The 27,678-nt window shown below is 52.4% G+C and overlaps 1 protein-coding gene across 1 annotated transcript; it reads right to left on the bottom strand.

Moving 5' to 3' along the window:
• Positions 1–247: 247 nt before the first annotated feature.
• PADI3 (peptidyl arginine deiminase 3) lies at positions 248–27,308 on the bottom strand. Its single transcript, XM_090268670.1, has 16 exons — positions 27,191–27,308; positions 20,048–20,228; positions 17,788–17,860; positions 14,682–14,743; positions 13,594–13,711; positions 13,197–13,322; positions 11,690–11,868; positions 11,374–11,477; positions 11,170–11,281; positions 9,359–9,466; positions 8,063–8,214; positions 6,789–6,933; positions 6,578–6,680; positions 4,665–4,744; positions 3,248–3,373; positions 248–1,519 (listed from the first exon to the last, which is right to left on the bottom strand). Exons 1-16 carry the CDS (start codon positions 27,280–27,282, stop codon positions 1,286–1,288), a joined length of 1,995 nt encoding a protein of 664 aa, XP_090124796.1. The 5' UTR covers positions 27,283–27,308; the 3' UTR covers positions 248–1,285.
• Positions 27,309–27,678: the final 370 nt, after the last annotated feature.

Here is a 27,678-nt window from a genome sequence, read left to right as displayed (position 1 = left end):
GCTGCCTGGCATTTGACCCCTGGGCTTGCATTTATGCATCTGTGTCAGCCCTAACCCATCACAAAGCAACCTTACAGTCTTACCAAAATCTGGGATTATCACCCCCAGATTCTTCAGAGGCCAGGCAACCAAATGCTTCAGCTTTGAGAAACTCCTCTGTTCTTACTATTGTGTTCTAATTCTAAAGAAGAGCCAAAATCAGACTCACGCCGTATGTGGTTCTGTAGGTTTATTACCCAGCGATGGACACACAGCTGGACCCATACAGAACACGTGTGACTGACACACATCTGGAGAACACCACCCACTCCCTCTCCCTCTCCTGCTGCACTCAGAGCAGTTTATTTCCAGAGCCATCCCATTGTGAGCAGCCTCCGTGGGTTTGGCCTCTGTAGGCTCTTTCTGAGGCATAGCAGGACTGAATCCCGCCAGGGGTGTCCCCTCCAGCAGAGCGAGGCCCAGGGGCCACCCAACCACCCTATACGTTTTGAGGATGTTTTTACCCCGGCACCCACAGTCTTCCCAATCTCCAGGAATTCCCCAGATACTTTCATCTCCAAGACATTCCAAGAGGTTTCTGTATGAAGTCACGTTTCTGAATGTCAGATAATGGGGAATTTATAAGGCTAAGGGACAACTATCATTTCTTCAACACGCACCTAGAAGCGCCTCCTATATGAAAGCTCATGCTTGGGCATTGGGCAGAGTAGAGAGTTCAAGATCTGGTCAGGAGCTTGGCCATTGGAGTGATGGTCCCACCTTGAGATAAGTGGATCCCCAGCTCCTTCCCTGTGGGTGGGGCTATGGGCAGAATCCCTCCTCTGGGGAGGGATCTGACTTTGGGGCTGTTCCCCTGCAGAGAGAGAGGCAATGAGACCAAAGCAGAATCATGGGTCCTTCTTCCACCAGGACACACAGGCTGGAAGGGCAGATGAGGTGCATGGATGTTTCTAGATTCCAAAGTGAATTTGGCGCAAATGGAGGCTTTGGGGATGGCGATGTTTGGAGGAGTCCCCATGGGTCATGTTGTGGGCCTCTGCAGGAGAAGCCACAAGAAATGAGGTCTTCCTTCACAGGCCACGCTGCATGAAGCCTGAGAAGCAAGTGGGCTGCAGGTGAGGCGTGAACCCTTCTAGGAAACAGGTTTTGGAGAGGGACGGGTCAACCGTGGCACTCCATCTGGATACGCGGGGTCTCCTGACACTTATTTAGGGGCCTGCCTCAGTCTCCATCAGCCAGGGCTGAGGTCCCACCCCAGGGGGAGCGGATGGCGGGCGGGGCAGGCTCAGGGCACCATGTGCCACCACTTGAAGGAGAAGGGCTGCCTGCGCACGTTGGTCCCGCAGTGCACCTCCCCGTGCAGCATGTGGTACGGGGTGAAGTCGTCGATGAAGGTGCAGTGGAAGCCGAGCGGCTCCAGCAGGGAGCGCACCTTCTCCTCCAGGCAGCAGCGGCCGTTGATGATGGGCCCGAAGGGCTTGGGGATGCCCAGGTGCTTCCCCAGCACCAGCATGTTCACCTGCAAAGGCGAGATCCCAGTCAGGGGCGGCGCTTCATCATCAGCTCCCACCCCGACGCCTTCACTCTACCTGGCAGGACGTGAGTTTGTCTTCTAGGCAGCCTTGAAAACAGTTACTTGCCCATTCGTGCAGTGGGAGAGGGACTTGGGCTGATAAGAACTCTAGTCGGCTGTGCATTCCCAGGCGCATCCGCAGAGCTCGCAATGACAACCTACTCCCTGGTGACTGCTCTCCTTATTGGTGGATTGCGGTGGATGCCATATTTATGCTATAGAATCCCACCCTCCTAGCCTATGGACCAGGGTAGACATCTGAGCCAAGCTGGACCAATCAGATTCTCTCTCTCTCTCTCTCTCTCTCTCTCTCTCTCTCTCTCTCTCTCTCTCTCTCTCTCTTTCCCCGATATCTGAAACTGACATGGTAGGAGAGTCAAGTCAGTCTCTGTGTCTGTATCTGTAAGGCGTGGCCATATTCATATTCATCCTCAGGGACAGAGAGACAAAGGAAGCCAAGCTGGAGGAGAGGGGAGGAAGGAGGAAGGAGGGGGTGAATAATGTAAATAGACACAGAGATAAGAGTTGGTTCCAGGCCCTCCTGAAGCCCCCGCTGCAGCCATTCCTGCCCTCAGCTTTCAAGGTGTCCTTATATTAAATCTCCCCCTCTGGCTGAAGCTGACTTGGGAGGCTCTCTGTTTCCTGCAAACACAAGAATCTGAACCTATGCACAAGCTCATGGGGGCACATGCATAATTGCAAGGCCGCCTTAAATATGCAGGAAGGAAGGGGAGTGAGGAGAGGTTTTTCAGGTGGGGAAATCTAGGAGGGCAAAAAAGTTAGCTAGAAAGGGAAGGAAAAAGGAAGTGGGGGTGGGGAATTAAGCAATGGTGGTGTGGACAGGCTCTGATTATGGGTGAGTTGAGTTCCTCTACAGGAAGGATGGGGGGGTGGAGATGGAAGCGGGAGGGGGAGGGGATGGGGAGAGGGGAGCTGGGTAATCTCTAGCAGTGCTACTCAAAGTGTGGTCCTCTGATAGCATTATCTGCGTCACTTGGGTCCTTTTTAGAAAGGTAACAGTGTCTCAGGCCCTACCTCAGACCTGCAATGGAGCCCCCAGTGGTCCAGGTGTTCCAGATGCAAGCTCAAATTTTGAACCCTCAGGGCTCAATCAAAGACCGCTTCTTCCATGAAGCCTTCTTGGATTGTCTGACCTCTGAACTGCCACATCACTTTATTATACAAAATAGATCACTGGGACAGGCCTTCAGAGAAGGAATGAGTTTCCCCCTCTCTGGATTAGATTGGAAGATGCTTGAGAACAGGGAGCAGCCCTGCATCATCTCTGTATCTCCCACAGGGCACCCTAATATATGGGGGATAAATGAATAGCTGTGATCCAGGAGAAAAGGAGCAGAATGGGCACCTCAGCTCCCACCTGAGGCTGCGGGCTTTACACACACCATCTCATGTAAAAGTCCATTCACTCCGCACATGTCAAGTAGGTCCCTGGGAGGGGGCAATGGACTTTCCCTGGTGGCCCTTGAGCAAGGGGCTTGGTCTGTAGGGACCATGACAATCGGCCAACCAGAAGCCCTTCTACTGACCACCATGGGACCCCTGTTTCTCTAGGCCACCCCCACCAGCCACCACAATCCCAAACATGGCAGCCATGGAAAGTGGAGGTTTGAAGCCTAATTTGGGGAAACCTTGAGTCCCAGATGGTGGCCTCACCAAGTCAGGGAAGAAGGCCACTGCCTTCTTCCTCTCGGTCTTGAAGAGCTGGGGGATGTCCACAATGTCCCGCTCCGTCAGGCCCAGCTCCCGCTTCAGCACCTCCCGATTCCAGTCGATGCAGCTCTGGGGGGTGGGGGTGGGGAGCAGAATTGGGAGCCCCATGGGGTCATGTCTGGTTAAGGAGAGGCGGGCTGCCCAACTTGCTACACAAACCTTATCTTTGTACCCCTTAATCAAAATACATCTGGCCTATATGCCCCTCCTCACAGTTCTATCCCACTAGCGGGGCTCAAAATGAGAGCATTCCAGAGTGTTCCGCCCCTGACCTTCTCCCCTTCTCTACACCCTTCCCTCCTAGGGAACCTCCTTTAGTCTCGTGGTTTGAATGCCATCTAAACAACTCCCCAGTTTCTATCTTCCAGGCTGCCTTCCTTCTCCCTCACTCAGTCTCCTCCAGCCCCTTCCTCTCTCCCTGGTACTGGCAAGGTCCCTGGTCAAACCCTTGTATGTTTAATCCCATCCTGGCACGTGTGCTCGTAGGACCCTGAGGATTCTGCTTGCCCTCCGGACACATTGCACACCTTTGCCCCTCTGCACCCTAGGAGGCTGACCCTTGAGAATCAGGTGTCCTGTGTCTGGTTGGGTTCAGCTAATGGGGATACAGGCAGGAGGTGGGGGGCTGGTAGGAGAGTACTGAGGGTATTGGTCCCCCCACCCCCACCCCCACCCCGCACCCTCCCTGCCAGGTCGCTGTGGGTCGGCTGTGAGGGTCACAGCTCCTGTCTCACATCCGTCTTTTCACAGTGGCCTTTCCAGGTTCCAGTAACAGCTCTCATCCCTAATTCCGTCAGGCCTAGAGGTGGTGACAGCTCCCTTTTTTCTAGCCTGGGGACACTGCACAGACCTTACTGATTTCTTCAAATGCTGCCTATATCTTTGTAAATATCCCTTCAGTTAAACTAATCCAGCCTGAGGTGCCACATGTTCCCTGCTAGGACCTACTGTCACCCTCCCCCAACCCCCCATGTTATAATGATGCAGTCTCAACATAGCAGCTGAGATCCTTTCAAAGCCCAAGTCAGGTCAGGTCCCTTCTCTGCTCACTCCACACACACCCCCCCCCCCCCACCCAGTAGCCTCCAATCTCACTCAGAGCCATGGCCAATGTCCTAGCAACGCCCTACGAGGCCTCGTGTGACCCTATTGACCTCCTGGCTTGTCCTCATATCACCTGTGCTGTTCCCTCTGCCTAGAATGCTTGTCTTCCTCACAGGCACGTGGCTTACCCACTCATTTTGGGGGTGGGGGGTCAAAGGATAGGCTTAGAGCCCCTCTGTCTGGGCCTGTTCCAGCCTTCCGTCTGCATCCCTGTCCCCAGCCATGCCCCCCTCTCCTCACAGCCCACGCCCTGTACCTGCACAAACTTATTGTAGCTGATGAGGTTTTCGTTGGAGAGGACCTGGTTAATGGAGATGGTGTTGACCTGCGTGCTACCTGTGAAGAGGAGAGAGAGACGTGAAGGGAGGGGCGGGAACAATACCAGCAGTGAGGGCCACAGGCTCTGGGAAGCAGCCAGGCAGGGGCCAAGTTCACAGCTACTGCTCTTGCTGAGTTGGCAGCTCTGTGGCCTTCCGGGCATCGGTAGGCCCCACCCGGCAGAGCTCAGCTTGGCCACTGTGCAAGTCTGGGTGTGTGTGTGAGGAGTGAGAGGGGTGGGGAACCACAGAGCTATACGCATTAGACCTTCATTTGGGTTCATTGGAAGTGGTAATGCCTTTCATGGGAAATTTAAAACACCCTCCCCACCAGGGCATTGGGTGATGATCCCTCTTCTTCTGTGTAGTGATTGTGGGGCTGGGTCACCACCTGCCCACCAGTGCCAGCCTTGCTGGACACCACTGGGTCCTATCCCTGCCCTCCAAGAGGTGAAGCATGAGCTCCCCAGAGGCCTGCGGTGTCTGAGGAGATGGGGCTGGACAGGGGCAGGGAGGTTGGAGCCAAGGGCTCCCAGTCCTCACAGCTGCCATTTATGCTGCTCTTATCAGGTGCATGTGCAGGCCCTGAGATCAGAGCTCTCCATTTAGCACCTCATTTAACCCTCACTGCAGCCCCACAGGGTATGCATTATTATCCCCTTCACAAATCTGGAAATTGAGGCTCAGAGAGGTCAAAGACTTGCTCAAGGTCTTACAGCTAGGAAATGGGGAGGAGCTTATGATCAAACCCAAGCCCAGTGCTCACGAAAGGCCTCTAGCCTTGACCATGGGAAAGGAAATGGCCTCCTGGACCCATCTGCCAGCTGCGCATCCCCTCCACCCCAGCTGGAGTCAGATGGCTGGGGTTCAGACCCAGCTCGACTGCATTCTTGCCTCTGGGCCAGGGACTGACTTCCAGGCCTTCTTGGTGTGAAGGAGGGTGACAGGGATCCTCCCAGGCCTTTGTGAGGCCAAACGGGACATTTGGGGTGAAGCACAGGGCCTGGGGCTGGGCATAAAGTAGGTTATTATTCAGCTCTGCTGGGATTCGCCGGTCACAGCTGTGGGTGTCAGCTCGCCAGGGCAGCAGGGTGGCAGTGTGTGGCCTGGTAGCTGTGAGTACCCCCGCTCTCCTTCCTAGCTGGGCATTTGGAAGAACTACTCAGCTTCTTCCCAGGCCTCATTCACTGCAAACCTGATGCTTCAGGGAAAGACCAGGATGGCTTCCCTGCCTGGTACATAAAATTTGGATATGAGGATTTTTAAGGCTTAATCTGGGTTCAGAGGAGGCTAGTCATGGTCCCCCTGGGAGCACTGGGGTGGGAGAAATCAGTATTCCTTACACTTTACATCTGAGGTCCCGGGTTGTGCTGGGAAGGGGGAACTCAATCCTGGGAGGCAGCAGGGGACAGGATTGTTCATGGGAACATTCACGAGTCCAGGTTCCAAGCCCCCAATACATGGTCCATTGATCAATCAGATTTTACTCACAAAGCACAGATTATTAAGAATTTCAAGACAGTGATGGCTGGACATTAAACCTCAAGCAAGGGGCCCACCTGAGCAGAGGGATCTGTAGGACTGCACTGGTCACATGCATGAAGCTGGCCATGTCTCCAGCCTGTCCCTGACCACCCCAAGCCCATCATCCACCACAGTGCTCCCCACCAGCTCTGCCCCAGCCGTGGCCCGTGGGGGCTAGTGGAGCAAAGTGTGCAGTAGCAGGAGTGAGGGCTGCTGAATCTGGGGGGACAGCCCTGCTTTAAGATTCACTACCCTTTTCTGAAGTCACCACGTGTCTCGCTTTAGGTGACAGGGGTCGAAAGCTGTGATGGGGGACACCGGTACCCACCCACGAGCCCTTCAAACAGGAGGGCCCTGCCGTGGCCCCACTTCCGCTTTTCCTGGAAGAGCTTGAAGCAGGCGCCAGGGCTGGCCAGGAGCATCCGGAAGCCCTGTGTGGAGAGAGCACACTCGGCTGAGCTCCCGGGACTCAGCTGGGCTCCCGGGAGCTCATCCCCTGACCCAGCCGCCAGGAACAGCCCTGCCACCCAAGTCCTTACCTTCCTATCAGAGGTCGGGACGAAGCTCAGAAACTCATCCACGTGGCCCACGGCCAACCAGTCCACAAAGAGCTCCACAGGGGGCTGCACCCTCTGCGCGTGGAGGAAGTCCCGCACCACCTGGGTGACCCTGCGGCCGCTTGACCTGGGGCCCAAGTGGTTAAAAAAGTTGCTTAACTAAAAAAAAACAATCTATGCAGTAATGTAAAGACAAGAGTTCAAGATTTCTGCATTGCCTTTGTCAGCAGGGAAGACTAGATGTATTTTGTCATCCAGGCAAATCCTCAGAACTGCCCTCAGACCCCGTCATCACATTTTCCAAGAGACCGATTTCACCCCTTATTCCACCCCCCATGGCGGGTGGTCCTTTCTTGAGTTTATTTTACACTTTTCTCGCTGGAGCCTCACCCTCCTGCACATCAGTGGGGAGAGAAGTGGATAAGGTCACTCCCAAGGGACCTCATAGCCCCAGCATTTTATGGGAGTGATTTTCAATCCCATTCTTCTTTGCCTTCTGAGAAAGGATCTAACAGCATTACCCAAACTTCCTCTTTCTGTGGGATTATGTTTGAGGGCAGTTAGTTCCCTCCAAAGCTTCCTAAATCACCTGTCGTTTGATCCCACATCTGTTCTAACTGCTTTGCTGAATTTGGTTAGCTCTGTGTGTTGGTCTATTGCACAGCAAACAACCATTACCATATAATTCCTTCTCTTTTCATCGGTACCCAGTGGTTACATGTTGAATAAGACATAACCTGTTACTCTTGTGTGTTACTGCCACCTCCCTTCTCTTGTTCTCAGTAAAAGATCTGATATTAGTCATTTACATCATAGTATAAACAAGCTCTGACTTAAATGCAGTTTCTCCCAGGATTGTTGAGACTTAACGCTTTTTCTTCTGTCACTATTATCATACTTGGTAGCAACATCTACTTATTTTCTGAATCAGAAGACCTAAGTCTAGTTATAACTTCACCTTCTGTGTTACCTTTTCGGGTTGCTTGCCCTCTCTGGGCCCACTTGTAAAATAAAAGGGTTGAATGGTGTCTTGGGTTCCTGTTCGCTTTGGCCTTCTCAAACTCCCAAGGTAAGTGGACAGTGTCTGGTGTACAGCCCACTGCCCTCCCTACCCACCACATTTAGGACTACAGTTTTATCACTCCTTCTTTCTGGTTCTCTTCAAGGAATGGAATAGCCTCTTACCCCCCAGCCACCATCCCCATCCCCACCCTCAGCCTCCATCCCAGCAACACTTCTCCCAGCTCCTTTCTCACCCAGGCAGGTTGCCCCCAATGAGGATCCTCCCTAGGGGGTATTCTTTCCCGTTTGCCACCACTGGGGGGCTGACCTCCAGGTTTCCAAAAGAGTCCAGGCCACTCACAGAGCTGCCTTGTGGTTCCCGGGTCACGTAGCCAAAATCTGGACCCTGGTAGGGAAAACTGAGTCAGACTGGCTGAGGTGGGGGCAGACAGCTTACCACGAAGAGCTTGAAGTAACTTTCTGGCTTCTGCATTCCTTAAAGATGGGGTGGGAGTAGCTGCCCATTCTTCAGATGCAAATACTGAGTCAAAGACTAGTATCTGGTCTAATCAACATTTCATGCATGAACAGGGGCCAAAGTTGGGAAGCACACAGGCCCTCTGGCCTGCTGCCACATTAGGGCATGTTATCCCCCATGGTCACAGCGAGACATCCAGGGGGCTCAGTTGCTCCTGCACCCCATTAGACGCAGAGCCTGAGGTCATGGCCACCCCCTTTCTCTCTGCACAGGCCTTCTCTCAAGTCCAGCCCAAGGACAGTCATCTGGTTGCTTTAGGGTGGCCTGTCCCTGGGAATCAAGAGGCTGGAGCTGGCCCTTCTGAGCCTCAATCTTTCAACTCTGGAAGAAGAGAGAACTACCAGGGGCCAGCTCTAGAAGGATCTTCAGAGGTGACAGCTCCAACCACCTGTGTGGTCCAGTGGTGTAGCGGGGAGGTTGGAAGGGCCTCCTGTTCTCCAGGCACCCATGGGATCTCCCCTCCTTCCCCATGGGGTCCTGGTCAGCAGCCACCATCTTCAGAGTTACCCTTATCACCAGTAATACCAGCACACTCCCTCTGTGCAGATGCAGAGAAGCCTCACAAACATGTGCAAGGCCAGGGCTACAGTGACATTTTTACTGATGGGGAAACTGAGGTTCAGAGAGGGAAAGTGATTTGTGCAAGGTCACCTGGCATATGAGTGACAGAGCCGAGTTGGTCTGGCTCCCAAACCTGTGTTCTGAACAGCTGCGCTGTCCTGCTCGCCCTGGCTAGGGCTGCCAGATTTACCAAATAGAAGTAGAGATGCCCAGTCAAATCTGAATTCCAGGTATACAACATAAGGATGCCCCAGGCAATGTTTGGGACCCACTTATACCCAAATGATACTCACTGCTTATCTGAAATTTAACCTGTGTTTAACCTGGCAACTCTACTCCCGTTCTTAAAGATCAGGGTTCCCAAGGCTGTTCCCAGTTCTCCACACCGGGTGTGGCCCTCAAGGTAATGTCCCTCCACCCTCAGGGCTGGGCTGCACCCTGGACCACTCACCAGGATTCTTTTGTAAGGGAAGTCCTGCAGTTCCCCATTCCTGGGGGAGTCAAAGACCACTGGGAAGGTCTTGTGTGGTGCCTGAACATAGCCCAGCTCCATCTCGTCCTGTGAACAAGAGAGACGCCCGGCTGTGGACAGTCAACAAATTCCCACACTTGCGTGACACTGAGCACTTTGGGGAAGATTGTTCCCAGGAGCTCTCTGCCTTAGGGAGTGTTGCCCTCGGGAGCAAAGAAGGCAGGGCCAGTTGATGTCTGCTGGCTGAGGAGGTGCTGAAGGCTCAGAGAGGGGGTGGGCACTTGCCTAGGGTTGCACAGCAAGACAGATCGAAAATGAATAAGAACATGGACACGACCCTGGGGGTGTCCCCATGCTGGGTGATGGCGGAGTGGACACAGAAAAGGACTTAGGGTGGCCTGAGTTGGATGAGTAAGCCACTGGGCATCAGCCAGAACCTCTGGCCTCCACACGTGGTTGTGAAAGGTTGATGGCTGGACAGGGCTGAGGGGACCTGAGGAGGTACAGATCCACCTCCTTCTCAGACCCATAAACACGCCCAGGTCAGTCCTGACCACTCTGATCCTGGAGACCAAGATGGCCCGGCAGGTGTTGTCACCCCCACTTTAGAGATGAGGAACTATATATCCAACGAGAAGCTCTCTGTGATGTGCCCTGCCCTAGGCTCCTTATGAATATTAACTCCATTCATCCTCATGACACGCCTATGTGGAGGCACTATTCTTATCCCATGTTATAGATGAGGAAAGTGTGGAACAGAGAGGTCTAGTTATTTGCCCAAAGGCACACAGCTAGCCAGCAGCACAGCCAGAATCCAAATCCAACTTGTCTCACTCTGGCGTCCTGCCCTTACCCGCCTCATTGGATGAACTTCCAGCCATAACACCACCTTCACTTGGCACTCAAGGTCTCCCACCTCAATTCTCACCCTTCACAGAACCTTGGTCCTGGCCAAAGCGAGCATTCTTTCTCATGCCTCCCACCTCGGGGCCTTTGCACATGCTGCTCCTCTGCCAGGACCGCCAACTGCTGAGGCCCAGCGTGGCCCATACCAGCTCCTCGGCCCTGGGCCTTTGCAGCCCTGAGAGCTCCTCAAGTGGGTCATGGCGGGGCATTATCAAGAAGATGGAATGACACTGTGGTAAGGACACATTGGCATGCAGTGACCACTTGCTGAATGGCAGAAACCATTATCCATCCATGTGCCAAATCTGGTCCAGCTCAGGTGCCCTTGCTCCTGGAGGTCACCACTGGTCCCCCAGACAGAGGTGATGCCACCTTCTTCCAAACAGGCTGGCACTTTGCTGGCACCCCTGCCACGTCTTAGATGGTAAGAGTGGGGATTTGTATTGTAATCACTTACCACACAGGGCTTCTCAGCCTCGGCACTACGGACATTTAGGGCCAGATAATTCTTTTTCATGGGGGCCTAAAGCCAGTAGTGTCACCACCCTCAGTGTGATGATCAAAAATGTCTGTGACTGCAGACATTGTTGGGGGACAACCACGTCTTCCTTTGAGAACCACTGGCCCAGGTTGCTAAGGGCAAGGAATACATGCCCACCCCAGTGCTTAGCGCAGATCCTGGGGGTGAATGGGTGTTAAATCCAGTGTCAATGTGTTAAGCTGTAGGTCTAGAATTAGAAAAAGCAGTGCCTGCGGTGGGCAATCATGGCGCCCAGGTGCTCCTGAATGTTCCCCAGCAGTCCCTCTGCCCCACCAGTTGGGACAGGCCAGCCTCCCTTCCCAGGACCATGTCCTGGCTGGGCACTGCCCAGTGGCCGCGGTACCTGGATCCAGCGGTCATTTCGGTTCTCGTCCTGTGGGCAGATAGTCAGCTTGCAGCCAGCCTTCCTGGCCAGCTCTGCCACTGCGTCCACAAAACTCGTGTTGTTCCTCACACTGCGGACAGGCCCAGGGAGAGTGGCTCAGGACAGACCCGGGCCAGAGGGGCCACCAGGGCCCGAAGGACCCCCAGTGCTCCTCAGACTCACCGGCACACATACACTTCCAGGGGCTGCAGGGTGCTGGGCGTCATAATCCAGGGAGCCACGCGGAACACAGCCGTGTCAGTGAAGATCGGGGCCTCAGAGAAATCCTGCAGGGGAGGAGCAGAGAGGACAGAGCCCTGGCCTTGGGTCCAGAGGCCTGCGTGACCCAAGGGCCTGGTGGCCCTGAGCAAGCCGCTTCGTCTGTTTCTAGAGAGGAACCAGCGAGGTGGTAAGCAGTCTGGGGTCTTTGACACCAGTGGGGTCGGTGACTCCTGGAAATAGAGCCTTCTGTCACCTGCTCCACCCAGCCACCTCCTACCTCATTGGAGTCGTCCAGCAAAGTGACATGGAAGGAGATGAGTCCCGTGAAGCCAGCATCAGGGAAGGACAGGCCTTCCACGAAGAAGCGTTCCTCATCCCCGTGGAAGCGGGGCACCACATAGGACACCTTGTTCTGGCCCAACACGTGCTTGTAGGACTCGCACGAGTCCTCGGGACCTGGGAGGGGATGAAAGTAGCAGCGGTGACTCCCTGGTGGACCTGGGGAGCAGGAGAACAGGAGAGCTGTGCAACCTCACCGGAAATGCAGGCCAGACAATGCCTGCATCTCACCTCCCGCAGGCAAGGGGGAGAGCTGCTTCCCACGCAGGGTGGGCAAGGCTGGGGGCGGGGGGGGGGGGGCAACCTGGCGGCATCTTAGAAATTAATGGGTACCCCTACCCAGCAATTCCACTTCTAGGTATCTTTTCTATGAAATACACATACAAAGGTCTTCACTGGTTGTTTATGAGTTCATCGGACACATATTTATTGAGCCCCTACTATGTACCTATGAGTCACGGCTCTGGACTCAGACACAGCCATAGAGTGAGGTCCCTGCCCTTAAGGAACCTATGTTATAAAATCAAAACACTGTAAACAAATATATGTCTCAGGGGACCAGATAGGTTACAGCACCTACATGCTTTGGAATACTATGCAGCTGGGAAAAAGAATGAACAGGACCCAAATAAACACACAGAAAGAGGTATAGAATATAAAGTTCCATGAAAGAAACAGTTTGGGAAGAATATGTACACACCACAGACAGACACACATAAGGCACATACAAGTACACACAGGAATATGTATAAGGCACACACAACACACACAGGCACACACAAGCGCATATAGTGCATCTAGAAACAAGTCAGCACACATACCAAATCCTTAACAGTGAACACACTTTAGAAGTCAGGTTTAGTGTTAGGGATAGAGGACTCTTACATTTTATTCTTTATGCTTATATATTCTTTGATCTCTTATAAAAATGAGCATCTTATTCTTTGTATACATCTGTATTTTTAAAAGGTCTTTTATATCCTTGCCTGGATCTGTAATAATGGCCTTGTGGCTATGTGAAGCAATAGTTTCAGGGGCTGTACACTGAATTCTCTAAGGACAATACCCATGGTGCCTGAGACTGGCTTAGAAATATTTCAGGAAACAAGAATAAATGAAGCGGGAGAGGCAAAGAGTGATAATTGTTGAATCGGAGTGGTTGGCCTCTGAGGGCTGGTTACACTGTTCTCTCTACTTTTGTATATGTTTGAAAGATTTGGAAGCAAAATTGTCTATATGTACTTAAAATATATTTTAAAAATTCATTCATCCCATAACACAGCCTGGGCCATGGCTGTGCTGGTGATGCCAGCTGACCAGCTCCAGAGCTAACGCATCTGTTCCTCTGGACCCCAAGGCAGCTCGGAAGCCTGAGCAGAGCCTGCCCGCTGGCACAAGGTAGGGAAATGAGGTCACCTGGCAGCAGGGGATGGGCATGAACTCACCGCAGGCGTGGAAGACCCGTGCCCGCTTAGCGTCATGGCTGGAGGTATGCAGGACAAGTCTGTGGTCATCGAAGAGGGCAGAAGGGCCCTGGGTCCGCAGGACTATGACAGACATGTCTTCCAGGTCTGTGGAGCCAGACAGAGAATTTTGGGAAAGACCCTGGCACACAGTAGGTGCTCAACTAATGTTAGCAACCTCTGCTCCCCTGGAGGGAGAGAAAGTGAGAGAAAGCTGCCAGTGTGAGGCAGGTTTTGGGGATCGGCAAGGTGTATCTGGGAGCTGGAATTCCGGCCCATGCTCTGCCTTCAGAGCCGTACCTGTGGGCTAGAGGTCCTGCAAGCTAACCGAGCAATGACCCTGGACACCCAGGGACATGGGCTACCCTGGCCCCCTTACCTTGCAGGCAGGATACATGCTGGTCACGGTTGTCCTGGTCATCACAGTTCAGATCATCCCTGTCACAGTTCACCAGCAGGATGGCTCCATACCCATTGGGCCCCCAGACCCACTGGCGCTGCCGATGACAAAGCAGAGCTGGTGCTGGGGGCTCAGACCAGAACTGCGCCTTCCTCTCCAGCCACCTCTTGGCTGGCCTCCTGGCCCCACCCCTTCCCATCCACCCTCCCCTGTGAGGACTGGTCCACTCTCTGGGAAGCACCTCCAGCTCAAGAAACAGCAATGGCTCCCTCCTGCCCACATCATCAAGTCCAGACTAACAGCTGCCCTTCATGGCTGCCTGTCTGTGATGTGTCTCCAGCCAAGGTCCTCTTTCTCAACAGGCAACTTCCTGATTCTAAATGGATCCCTCCCTCTCGGCCTTGGCTCCTATTCTTCCCTCCACCTGGAATGCCTCACTTGGACATCCCTTTAGCGCCCAGCTCAGGGAGACTTCCTTCCAAAAATTCTTCCTTGCTCCCGCAGCCCACATTAACCATCTCCCCTGAACTCCCGCTGCATGAAGTGCCACCACAATGCAGCCCAAAGTTCTTCAACAGCTTCATACTTGGTAGGTTTCCCTTTTCACCGGGATCAAGGCATTAGCACACTATGGCCCACCAGCCAGCTCCGACCCTTGACCTGTCCTATTCATTTGTTTACATATTGACTGTAGCTCTTTCACACCTCAGTGGCAGAATCAAGTAGCTACAACAGAAACTATATGGCTTGTGAAGCTAAAATATTTACTATCTTGTTTTGACAGAAACAGTTTGCCGACCCCAGCCTAGATTGAAGGTTCAGAAGGACTTTTCCCCACAAAGCAGGCCCAGCCCGGGGCTGGGCACATGCGTGATTTATAATTTTTGCGGATGACATTTTTCCTGGTAAGAAAGACCCCCAGCCATGCCTGGTTCCTGCTGGGCTCCCCTGATCTCAGCATCAGCTGGGAGGCTGGGGGATACTGTAATGACCTCTACTTTAAGAACCCAGCCTAGAGCCATTCCAAACTCCACACCCCTTTCTGGGCCCAGGCTGAGATGCCCTACCTTGTCCACAACGCTCCTGTTCTGCCTGTCCTCACAGTTCAGGTCACAATCCAGAGCGATGTCTGCAAGGGGAGGGCAGAGGGTAAGTCACCATGGCATTCCAGGAGGTCAGCACAGGCCTGTGACCTTCACCTTTTACCTTCACACCCAGGGCCCACCTGGGGCTGGGCAAACAGAAGTAATTTCCAAGAAGACCCTTCCCAGAAGTATTGGCATCTGCAGCCTCTCTCTGTGAGCTCGGGAAAGAAAGAAGACTTGAGGAGGAGGCAGGGAAGAGCAAAGGCCCAGGTCAAATGCTGCTCCCTCCAGGAAGCCTTCCCTGATCCCTCCCTCTTCTGCATCCCTACAGTGTTCACTGTCTGGGCACACCCTGCACTGAGCTCAGGTTGCCCTAGACATTCTTGGTCTGTGTGAAGCTGCCTCATCTCCTTGGGATGGGAGGGGGAGCCTGGGCTTTCGTGTCAGATAGACATGGATGCGAATCCAGGCTCCATCATTTGCTCTCTGAGCCTCACCTTCACCTCATACTTTAGAAATCTCAGCCTCCATCCCACCTTCTTAATGTGTCTCCCTAGAACTAGAGGAGATTTGGTAACACAAATGGAGGAGCATTCAAGGGAGAGGGGGACGGAGAAAGAGGAATAATTTGAAATAATTTTTAAATATGTGAAAAGATACCCAACCACCATGGAACAAGTGAATGTATCTCACAAGAAGAATGTGGGCAAAAGAAGTCCAACCAGAAAAAATGTATACAATATGATTCCATCCACAGTACACTCAAAGAAAGGCAAAAATAGACTATACTACTTGGGTATGCACATTCAGGTGATAAACCCGCAAAGAAAAGCAAGGAAATATCTATCACAAGATAGTGCTTACCTCTAGAGGAAGGAGGCCAGAGAGCAGAGAGGGGTAGAGCTGAAGGAGACTTTGGGGTGCTGGTCATGTTCTATTTCTTGACGTGGGTGATGGCTGTTCAACAGGTGTTCGCTTTGTAACTATTCACTAATGTGTATGTGTATAAAATAAAGTGTTATGCACTTTTCTGTGTGTGTATTTTCCAATGAAGAGGGTACGTGTGTGTGTTCGGGGAGGGGGAGGCAGGGAGGTACCCAGCCTCAGTCCTAACTAAAGGAAGGCGAGTTAAAGCAACAAGGAAATGCCACCTCTCTGATCGACTGAAAGGGAGGTTAATAGCGCACAGTGTTGGCAAGGCACTCCTGTGTGCTCTTGGCAGGTATATAAAATGGTATCGTCTCTTTGGAGAGCAATTTGGCGATATCTATCAAAACCGACCATGTACCTCTCCTATAAGTCAGAAGTTCTGCTTCTAAAAAGGCCTCCTGAAGATGGAGCTTTTTCAACTTCCTTGCCAATTGCTCTCCGCACGCTTGTACCAGTGCAAACTCCCACCCGCAACGCAAGGAGCTCCCCAGTTCCACATCCTTGGCAACACTAAGTTAAGCATCCTTTCATTTGGGTTCTCATCACTGGGGCTTTCTCTTCTGTGAATTGCTTGTTCCTATTTTTTGCTGATTTCCAACCATTTGTCCTTTTTCTCTTATTGATCAAAGTTTTCCATAATCTCTATGCTCTGAGTAAACCACATGCATTGCAAGTTTCTTCTCCCTGTCCAGAGTTGGATTTTTTAAAAATCATCCTCTGTTGTATAGAAGTTCTAAATCTTAATACAGCCTAAGTTATCAATCTCTCCCCCTATGATCTGTACTATTGTTTTGCCTTGTTAATGGCAAACTTGACCTTGAGTTTACAGAGATTCTCTTCTAAAAGCTTTAAAATTTTGATTTCACCTTAAGATTTTTAACTCATGTGAAATTTATTTATGAGTATAGTACTAGATATGGCTCCAAGTTTATTGATTCTCAAGTGATAACCTCATTAGTAGGGGTCTCCATCTGATTCTCTCTTGGTTCTATTGGACTATATTTAATCCTGCACCAATATCACATGGCCTCAAGTACTACATCTTGGGGAAAAGTCTTTGGTACCATGAATCCCTCCATCTTATTCTTCCTCAAAACTGTCTTGGCTATTCTTGCACTTTGCTCTTCCATATGAGATTTAGGATCAGCTCAATAAAGTTCTATTTAAAAAGCCACTTAAATAGAATGACATTCTATTTTGATGGGAATGTCACTGAGTTTAGACTGTTTGGTTCTGTCCCAGAGCTGCTTTTTTATTTTGTTTGTTTCATTCTTTCTTTCTCTTTGTGTTTCAGTTTGGGTAACTTGCCCTATCTTCAAGTTCACCAATTATTTCTTCAGCTGTGTCAAGTCTACTTACGGACCCATCAAAAGCATATTTCATCTGATATCATGACATGATTTTTATTTCTAGCATTTCTATTTGAATCCTCCTTATAATTTTCATCTCTCTGTTAAAATTTCCCATCTGTTCATGCATGTCATCCACTTTTTATCTACAACCTTTAACATAGTAACCCTGATTACTTCACATTTCCTGTCTGATAGCTCCAACATCTGTGAGATCTTGCATGGAATTTGTATATCAATTTATGGGTAATTGGCAAAAAATTTTAATTTGGAAAAAGCAAGGTCTAGTTTCATGTCTATAGGCTTCTGTTTGTTTCCCAAAGAGGAGAATAGACAGGTATGCATGTGCCTACTTGGATAAGTAGAAGGTTGCTGGGCCTGAGGAACTGGGAGTCTTGGGTTACGAGGAGGGAGATTTACTTTTTGATTTACAGTTGACTCATGAACAGCTTGGAGGTTAGGGGTGCCATCCTTGCACATGAATTACAGTCGGCCCTCTACAGACTCAGATTCCCGGCAACAGAACGGACCCTTGAACAACACAGGTTTGAACTGCATGAGTCAACTGAACTGCGTGGATCAACTGAAAAAAATCCACGTATATGTGGACCCCTGTAGTTCAAACCCGTGTTGTTTAAGGGTCAACTATATATTATTTTCTACTATTTGAAAATTGTAAATGTGCATTTCTTAGTTTAAGTTAAAAAATAAAACCGATTGATTTTGGTAAAAAGATCCTTGCTCCGCGTCATTCCCAGCCACTCCCCATCCCACCCTTGGCCACGCCCTCAGCATGGCCCCCGACTTACCAACGCAGGTGAGGTGGAGAACTGTGTACGCCAGGGGCAGGGGCTTGTGACTGGAGTAGTAGGAAATCTGAACCTGTAGAGAGATGCTTCAGGGTCACACTGGCTAAAGCCGAGAGCCTCCACCCCAAAGAGGGGAGGACATCTCAGGAACCTCTGCGCACTAAACTTGAGTTTACCAAGTTCCTTTCACCTTCTCTGTGCCATTTATTTTTCCATGCCTTGGCGGGCCCATCTGTAAAATGGGAGCTATTAGTAAGGGATTCTATGGCGACCTGGACCCCAGGGTTGCCGATTTGGGGGAGTCCTAGCCCCAACAGTGAGTCTCAGTACCACTGTTTGTAAAATGAGTTCAGACTGCGCAGGGTTTAGGGACACTCTCCAAGCCAGTGTTCTTATTTCTGGGACTCGGGCAGGCCTGGACTGGAGCCCAGCACCTCTGGGTTCTGTGGTCTTCACCTTCCTTAGCCTCCTCAGTTTCCTCATTTGCAAAACGGGGACCATACACGTTCCTACCTCAGAGGGCTATGATAGAAACAACACATGTAAAAGACTGATCTAGTAGAAAGTGCTCAAGAAGCATCAACTATTTTAACTGGTGGGCAGGTAGCATTGTGTAAGGGCACAGATTCTGGATAAAACAGATGTGAATATCCTGGGAAAAGTTACTACCTGCTCTGGGCCTCAATTTCCTCAGCTGTAAGGTGGGGGATAATAACAGCTCCTACCCTGTAGGATTGATTACAGGTTGTGAGGATTAGGGAAGCAGTGCATGTGACATGCTCAGCATGGTGCCAGGCCCATGGCAAGCACCCAATAACTGTCAAAGGTGGGGCTGAAGATGGTGAAGACGATGAAGCAGCTGGAGACCAGTGCACTAAAGCCACCCTTAACCTACGGCCCCCTCTGCTTGGACATTCCCTCCCGATGTGGGTCCCTCAAATGTCTGGCTCTGATGTGCTCATCTCACCCAGAGGGTTTAGGATCTTACACAGACCACTCACACCTCAGCCCTGGGAGCCCCTAAATCCTGTAATTACTGACCCCCATGTGTCAAGCCCCGGCAATGATGCTGGCCTCAGACATATAATTACCTGGATCCCTGCCAAAGGGGAGGGGAGGGGAAGGGGGTGCACTCTGACCCCTCCCAACCCCTGAGGTCCTTGGAGCCAAAAAGGTAGGGAGGGGAGGTGTCCACATGGCCCTCAGCTCAGCAGAGTACCTCCCAGGCTGCTGGTCCTCTGGTCCTGCCCTGGGGACTCCATCCTGACCATCACCAACTCTGCTACTCACCAGATCATGTCATTTTAGGTAAGCCATGCCCCTACTGGTCTGTTTCCTTGTCTATAAAATGACTACATTGAGTCCTGCCCCACCTGTCTCACAGAGCCCAGTGGAGAGGTTCAGTTCAGATACATGGATGGGAGCAGAGGTAGGAGTGATGGAGGGAACCTGCCCCCAGGTGTCAGGCAGGTCTGCATTGAATTCTAGTTCTCCTCCTGACTAGCCATGTGGCTCCAGGACAGTTACTCTGGACCTTAGCAGCCCCACCGGTGAAATAGGGATCAGACTCTACCTTTCAGGGGTGTTGTGAGGGCTGAATGGGTCATCCAAGCCTGGCTCATGGTCAGTGCTCTTAAAGGGCCAGTGTTCTGCTCAAGGTCAGCACTCTTACAGGGCCATTGTGTCCCAAACATTGTTCCTGACATGGAGTGTAAACCCACCACTTCCATGTGCCCAGTCCTGCTTCCCATCAGCCATTTAAGGTGGCATTACCTGTGCCAAGCTCAAGCCCCACCCCCAACCCACCCCAACCCATTTCTCCAACTTTTGAAATGACTCTTGCCCTGGGGCCAGATGTTGCCTATGGCTGAGGCTTGTTAAATTCACTATTAGCTGAATGAGCAGAGAGAGGAGGAAAGGGAAGTCATTATGCTTCTGAGAAGGGAGTGGGACAGGAAGGGAGTGGATTAGAGCAGTGGTCCCCCACCTCCAGGCAGCAGACCAGTACTGACCAGTCTGGGCCTGTTAGGAACCAGGCCACACAGCAAGAGCTGAGCTTGAATGTAATGCGCTTGAACCACCCAAGACCATCCCCTCCATCCTTCTCCACCCTGCCGTCCTGAGGTCCTACTTGCCAGAGGACACACACTCTGTTTTTAAGTTGCAGAGCTGGTTGGCTCCAGAGCAAAGGGGTGCTGGGCCCTTGTGAAACTAGCTCACTGTCTCCCTGCTCTGCCCGCGGACCAGGGGACCCACTCACATGACTGTCGTTGAGGTCATTGCTGGGAGAGTTCATGACCACGATGATCTCCAGCCCCGAGTCACAGTGCCACCGCCTGGTGTCCGCACGCTCCCGGCCCCTCTCCATGCTGGGAGAGATGTAGATGTCCACCCCAGGGGTCCCGTAGACCTCGAACATCTCTGCACCCTCTGGTACCGACCTGGGAAGAAGAGGGAGTCACGGGAAGTGCTAGAGGGTGCAGCTCTTGTTCAGGTGCTTGAGCACCCAGGCCTCTCAGATCCTCAGAGTAAGTTCCTGGGAGTCAAAGCTACACAAAAGTATACACGGTCTTGCATTCGAAGGCTCTATATTTATTCACATTTCCCTTGTGAGTTTCCTGGGCATTAGCTGTAGGTTTAAGAGGTCTGTGATGTCATCTGGCCCTGGGACTGAGTTTCCCGCACTCCAGCTAGTTTAGGAGTCCTGGCTGAAAGCAGTCTGTTCATCTTAATGTCTGAGGGGTGCTCGCTGGGGCAGATACACCTACTGGTCTCCCCAGAGCCTTTGATCGCTCTGGGAGCTGAGGGCAGCCTGATGGGGTTTAGGGCCAAGGAGTCAGGTGAGTAGGACCATGTAGGGAGGGGCATCGGGAGCCGAAGGGACCAGGAGGAGGCTTCCTGGAGGAAGCAGCAGATACATGCACCTGAGGGATGATAGCAACGACCACTTGTTGAGTCTTGCTCTGTGCCTTCCCTGTTTGAGTTTCTTCGTGTGTATTATGTCATGCAATCCTCTCAATAACCCTAGGAGGTAGGTGCTATTATTGTCCCCATTTTACAGACGGGGATACTGAGGGTACGTAATTTGTCCAAGGTCATGGAACTAGAAACTGACAGAACTGGGATCCAAACCCAGGTCTCCTGGTTCCTGAGTCCACAGTGTCACCACCTCCCAGAGAGTAAGGACAACAATCATCATAACCCCGGAGGTCCCCATCCCCTGCACACTCAGCACGGCCGTCCTGGCTAAGCCTTCCTGAACACCAACTCCTCTGATCCTCCCCACAGCGGCAGCAGGAGGGGACCGTTACTCCCATTCACATGTGGGGAGACTGAGGCTCAGGTGGGCAGGAGACTTCTCCAGTGTTGCCCAGCTCGTCGTTACACCTCAGGCCTTTTCCCTTCGCTTTCCCTGCCTGGAGGAGATGTGAGTTCCTTCAAAACACCCTATTCACTGCCCCCAGCATGACTCAGATACTTCTTAGGGTAGCTTTTTTATAAAAAGAGAAATCGACGAAGCCCAAGCCCAAGCTCTGCTCCCCCAGGACGCCCTACTCCAGTGCACGGCCCTGCCCGGTGTCCTCACCAGGTACGCGGGGCTGGCACAGCTGTTTCTCCTGCCAGAATTAAGCAAAGAAAAATACAGAAGGCCCAGGTGAACTTGAATTTCACATAAACAACAAATAATTGCTTTCATATAAGTATGTCCCTTGTAATATTTGAGCCACGCTTATACACAAAAATATTGTTAATTGCCCATCTGGATTTCAGCTTTAACTAGGCATCCTAGGTTTTACCTGGCAGCCTTCCCCCCACCACCTATAATTCCCAGGGTTGGAGGTGCCCTCTGTTCTGTTGTGCCCTGGGTGCGTGGGCCAGTCCCCACAAGGGGACACAGAGAACCCGGGTAGAGAGGCCTTGGGACCCAGAGGCAGAGAGACAGAGACATGTAGAAACAGATCTGGGCCTAAAGGACCCCCCTTCATAACCAGGGGCACCCTCAGCCCCACCCCCCTAGGCCTCTGGCCTTCAGATCCCCAGGAAGCCTGTAAACTTTCTGCAGAATCCCCCCAACCCCAAGCTGCCCCCTGGACCCCATGCAACCATGAACTAGAGCAGAGCACGCTTAACCGTCCTTCTGGTATGAAAGCCCCCCCGCCCCCAAGCTCCCGCTCCTCAGCCCCTGGGTCTGGGGTATTTCGGCCCAGCTCCCTGCACCTCCCCGGGCCAGGCCCTGCGTCAGGTGCTGGGGGAAGCTCTCCTGCTCCAGAGAGGCCTGCAAAGCCAAGAGCTCTCTGGTGCCCGGCCCAGAGTCAGGAGTCAGATACTAGACAGGCTGGGTCGCACACCAGCCCGGTGACCTAGCCTCCCTGCTCGGTAGTCTCACCTGTAAAGTGGGATAGTGACCCCTGCTTGGCCAAACTCACTGGCCACCACGAGGCTCAAATGTGATAACTGACAGGAAAGGCTTGGGAAACTGCTCACCCAGGATGGGGGAAGGGCTGATTACAGTAAATTAAGGCACAGGAAGCTGGAGGCAGTTTGGGAGGAGGGGCTAGGGCGTCTGCGGAAGGCTTCCCTGAGGAGGGCAGGTGAACCAGGGACAAGGAGGAGACACGTGTGAGGGAAGACATTGTACCACGCAGCCGTAGGAGGTCAGGTTTAAAGTCAGGCTGTAACAGGTTTTCTTTCACCCCTCTGCAATGGGGAGCCGGTGACGGTTCTTGATTAGGAGGGACAGCACGTGGAGCTGTGGCAATGTGGTTAAGCCTGTGGCTCTGGGGTCAGGCCGCCGGGGTCCAAACCCCAGCCTTGCCAGGCACTAGGTGTGTGAGCTGGAGGAAGTGAGGTGGCCTCCCTCGGCCTCCGTGTCAGTGTCTGTAAAGTGGGGGTAACGAGGAGATCAAAGGCCTGGGTGTGTGTAAGCGCTGGACATGAGTGAAAGTCAGAGGCACCGGAACCCATGCCCACGTTTCACCGCTGGGGAAGCTGAGGCTTCGAAGAAAAGGGCCCAGAAGGTCAGGCTCCAGACTCCTAGTCCAGTGCTCGTGCCCTGTCACGGTAGCTGTGTGTTAGGAAGATCAAAGCGGTGGCTGATGGGAGGAGACCTGCGTCAGGCGCGGAAGGATCTGGATTTCCCATTTCCCGGAGGGCAGCAGAAGTGGCCAGGGGCTCACCTGGATGAAGTTCTTCCTCTGGCGGGGCCACCTCAAGAGGCCAGCACGCTGCTCTAGACAGTGCCCCCCAGCCCAGGCCTGGGAGGTGCACGTGGCTTGGAGCCTTGGGTTCTCCCCACGTGAGGCTGTCCACGCACAGGACAGTCCAAGCCCCCACCCACTCCAGCACCAAGCCCTCCCAGCCAGCCTAGGAGGTGGTGAACGGAGCGTGAAACGCACCGGGGTGACCCCCAGCTCAGGTTTGCTAGGGATGGGGGCATTTCCTGGGGAGCAGGGCTTTCAGTGCTGACACCTAGAAGGTCTTGAGCAAACCGGGACAGCTGATCACCTCACAGTGGCCAATCTCGGCCCAGCTGGTGAGAACGGGTTCCGGAATGAGAAGTGCGGCAGGCAGGGCCCTGAAACCTGCATTTAAAACCATCCTGAGGCCCAGCTAAGGGTCGACCATCTCAGAAATGCTGGAGCCTGGTGCCCCCAGAGCTGACCAAGTGTGAGCCCAAGACAAGTCAGATCTTCCCTTGTGTCTGGTGTCTTCCCTTCAAAGGTGAGGAGGAGAATGGTGACAATGGTGATGAAGGTAACTCCCACAGTCGTATTTTCCCCACTTTACAGATGAGGAAACCAAGGGTCAGAGATGACAGGTGACTCGCCCCAAGTCACACAGCCGGGGAGTGACAGAGCCAGGGCTCATGGCCAGCCCTGTCCCAACTCCCTTGCAAACCCAAACCCATCCACCTCTGGGAAGACAAAAGCAGACTTTCAGAGCCAAGAAACTGACAGGAAAGGTCCCTGTACCCCAAAATACAAAGGTTGACAAGAAGACCACCAAGGTCCCCATGGAGTGGCCCCCAGAGTCAGAGGAGACCAAGGCCCAGGCAGCTCTGGCTTGAGGAGGAGGTACCAGCTGCTCTTATTCAGTGAGGCCCCCAGATCCTGGCTTCTGCAACAAAACGAGGGTCAGAAAATCCCTGCCCCTCCTTATCTCACCTTCTTCCTGCCCCAGGAAAACACGGCCATGCATTTATCTTAAAGCCCAAACAGTTAAGAGTTAAGAGATGTGTCTGCCTCCCAGGGCCCCGCTGAACATGTGCAGTCAGAGCTCTGACATGGAAACATGCTGCAGACAGAGGGTAGCTGCTTTTCGCATAAGGGAGGGGTCTCAGAGGCCTCCATGAGCAGAGCTTGAAACCCACTGTTCTGTGCTGACCTCTTTGGGGTACATGTGGGGAAACAGGCCTGGAAAGGAGCAGAAAGTTTTTCCAAATGACACAGCAGATGGTGACAAAGTTCCGACCAAACCAGAGGGCCACTGGTCCACAAGTATCCAAGTCTTTTCACACCATTGGACCACCTCTGCTGAGCAAAGGGTGATGTGTGCTGTTTGCCCTTCCACCTAGGGCAGCAGCTCCTAACCCTGTCTGCATATTCATGCCCAGGTTGTGGCTCAGGACATGAATCCCTTCTCAGGAAAACAGAGCCCCACTCTCCAAGTCAGGGCCATCTCCAGTTCAGCAAAATGCAGGAAGACAGAATTTAATCCACTGCCTCAAATAGGGAGGCCCAGTGGTCTTGCCTGTGCTCATCCTTCAAGGCTCTGGTTGGTACTCTTCCTCCAGGAAGCCTGCCCTGACTGCTCAGCCTATGCTAACTTCTCTTTTCTCATCTCCTCCTCCTCCCAGTATGGTTCAGAGGTTGTTCCCCAGTCATCTTGTGTATGACAGGTTTGGGGACACTCAAGGTTGTCCACAGGGTCAGGACAAAACCTTAAAATGGTGACAACAAAAATAACAATGACAGTTACCATAATTGAATGTTCATCACATGCCAGGCATCGCCTACATGCTCTACACACACAATCTCATTCAATCTTCCCAACAGACCTTTGAAGTAAAGACCGAACTGTTTGGGTTGCATCCTGGTTCTGCACCCCTCACTGACTATGTGACAGGGGGCAAGTTACTTAACCTCGCTGTGCCTCAGTTTCCTCATCTATAAAACAGGGAGGATAACAATGCCCACATCATAGAATTGTTAGGAGAATTAGTTAACATATGTAAAGTGCCAGGGCAGTGACTGGATGGAGCAGGTTCTAGGTATCATTGCTGATTATTATTATTATTATTATTATTATCATCATCATCAACATCATCATCTTCTTCATCGTACAGATGAAGACAGAGACTCAGAGAGGTTAAGCGACTTTCCCAGGGTGAGACAGCTGCTCAAATGCAGAGCCAGGACTGGGGCCACATGCCCACTGCCCCTGCTCTTGTTGGCCCACAGTCTAAGCACACAGGATTGCTAAAACACAGCATCTCCCAGCCAGAAGAGACCTCAGCACTAACTCAGTCCTGCTCTGCTTGCAAGACGGGAGTCCCTTCCACAGCACACCTGTGAGGAGATGACCCAGCTCCTGCTAGACCTGCAGGCTGGGCTTCTCAGAAGGCAGGGACCATGCCTGCCTATTCACCTTTGTGTCCCCATGTCTGGCACACACTAGACCCAAAAGAAAGACCAAGGTGGTCTGGTCATCAAGACCCAAGAATCCCTAGTTTGAAGGTGTGGCAGGCTCCACTCCACCACTCTGTGACTATCCCACCTCCAGTCTCCTCTGCAAACTCCAACATGGCCCACCCACTCCATGACCCCAAGATTACCTTTGCCTCTCGTGATCCCAATATGTCCTCCAACCTCTCAGAAGCTCTTCAAGGGAGGAGCCACCCCCCGGGCTTCCCGGGGAAGGTCAACCTGAAGACATATCTGCCCTATTGGCAGGAAGCAGCTAGGACAGAGCAGTCACCCCCAGGGGCGCACAGTGGTAGAGAAGGCAGTGACTCCCGGCCTCACAGGTACCCTCCCTGCTCATCACTTCTTCTAGAACAGCCTCTGTGGCTGTCCCCTCCTTCAGAAGCCATCAAATCCCCCTCCCTCTTCTCACTGCCCACCCAACTGCAACCAGACTTTAGCTCCCAGTACCTAGCTGGTCTGGTCCTGCTCAGACTTGGTTCCCTCCCATGATCAGCTCCTCACCTCCTCTCATCTAATACCCTGGGACCTACTCTGTCTCTGCTTTCAACTAAGTTCACTCCAATTTTTAAGTTTTAATCTAAGACACTGGGTCTCGACTGGGGTGATCCCCCCACCCTGGGCACATCTGGCAATGTCTGGAGACATTCTTGGTTGTCCCAGTGGAAGGTGTGCTCCTGGCATCTAGTGGGTAGAAGTCATGGACACTGCTCAGCGTCTCAGTGCACAGGATGGTCCCACAGACTCCCCCCGCCGCCCCCATGCAATTATCATGTGCATAGTGCTGAGGTTGAGAAGCCTAGTGTGTAAGATGGCAACAGTAACACGGCTCTGCCTTCTTCCCTCCCAGTTCCTGGATTACCTGTGTTCCCAGCTCAGCCTCAGGCTCTGGGGCCCCTGAAGAGTCCCCAAAAGGCTAAGTAGCCCGCTTCCCGGTGATTCCCAGAGCCCACCTCCTGAAACCCTACCCAAACTCTCCTTGTCTTCCTGGGAGAGGGAGAAGGTGGGTCTCATCTCCAGCCACTGGCCTTAAAGACCTGGGCATACAGTAGGGACAGAATGCACAGGCACTGAATGGCTGGCAGAAAGCAGATCCCTCCTCCTCGAGTGGCAGACAGCTACATTCATAAGGCTCCTGACCATGAATGGGTTTAAATCCTGGCTTGGCCACTTAGTCCTTGTGTGACCCGAGCAAATGGCTTGCCCTCTCTGTACCTCAGTTTCCTTATATGTCAAACGAAATGAAGCTAGTAATAAATTTAGCTCATAAGGTTGTAATGAAATCTAAATTCAAGAGTTAAAGTTCAAGAGTTAAATTCGAGAGGCCTGTTAAACACTTAGAACAGTGACTAGCACTAAGTGCTAAGTATAAGTAATTTTTTTTAAAAAAATGATTGATACTGTTTTCAGGCTTATAGGCTGGGGGTGAGGTGTGGGGAGGGGCAGTATATTTCTTCCTATTCTTGTGTGCTCAGCCAGACTCTCTACCCTGCTTCAGTCCTCCACACTTCAAGCCCACTGGCTAGAGTCTTCAAGAAACCCAATTGCAAAAGGCAAGGACCCAAACTTCCGTGACTGGCTGGTGGTCCAAGGCCAAGGCACAAGAGAGGCAGCCAAGCCAGGCGCAGGCCCTGAGGAAGCCCTACACAGCTCACAGGGAGAGCCCATGGGGGTCTGCACCCCAGGGCTCTGGCTCTTACCCATAAATGTCCACAAGGGTCTCCACGCCAGCCACGCACACGGCGCTGGTGGGATGCTCCAGGGACACACGCACGATCCTCTGCAGGGACATGCTGGCCTTGGACTGGGCTGGGGCCACGAAACTCTACACTGCCTACATACAGGCCCTTTGGCATGTGGTTTAAAAGACTCTGGCCCTGCCCTTTCAGCCTGGAGTGCTATCTGATTGGCTGCAGTTCTGCAAGCCGAGCCCCTTGACAGAGCCGGGAGCTCAGGATTGGCTGGAAGAAACCTGATATTTGCAATACAAACTTGTCGCTCTCGTGACCCAGCACTGAAGGAGTTAATTTCTGGCTTTAAAGGAAAGCAAGTCACCACAGGTTACCTGGCCAGCACACCAGGACCTTGAGGTGGGGTACGGAGATGTGCAGTATTGATCTGGGTCCCTTCCTCGCTTTCCACATTCATTCTCCTCACCCCCTTTTCCTGCATTTTCAGAGACAATATG

Source organism: Furipterus horrens, unplaced genomic scaffold (genome assembly GCF_987537825.1).
Source record: "Furipterus horrens unplaced genomic scaffold, mFurHor1.1.pri manual_scaffold_3, whole genome shotgun sequence".
In the NCBI taxonomy this organism is placed as follows: domain Eukaryota; kingdom Metazoa; phylum Chordata; class Mammalia; order Chiroptera; family Furipteridae; genus Furipterus; species Furipterus horrens.
This window is presented reverse-complemented; position numbering and strand designations above follow the sequence as displayed.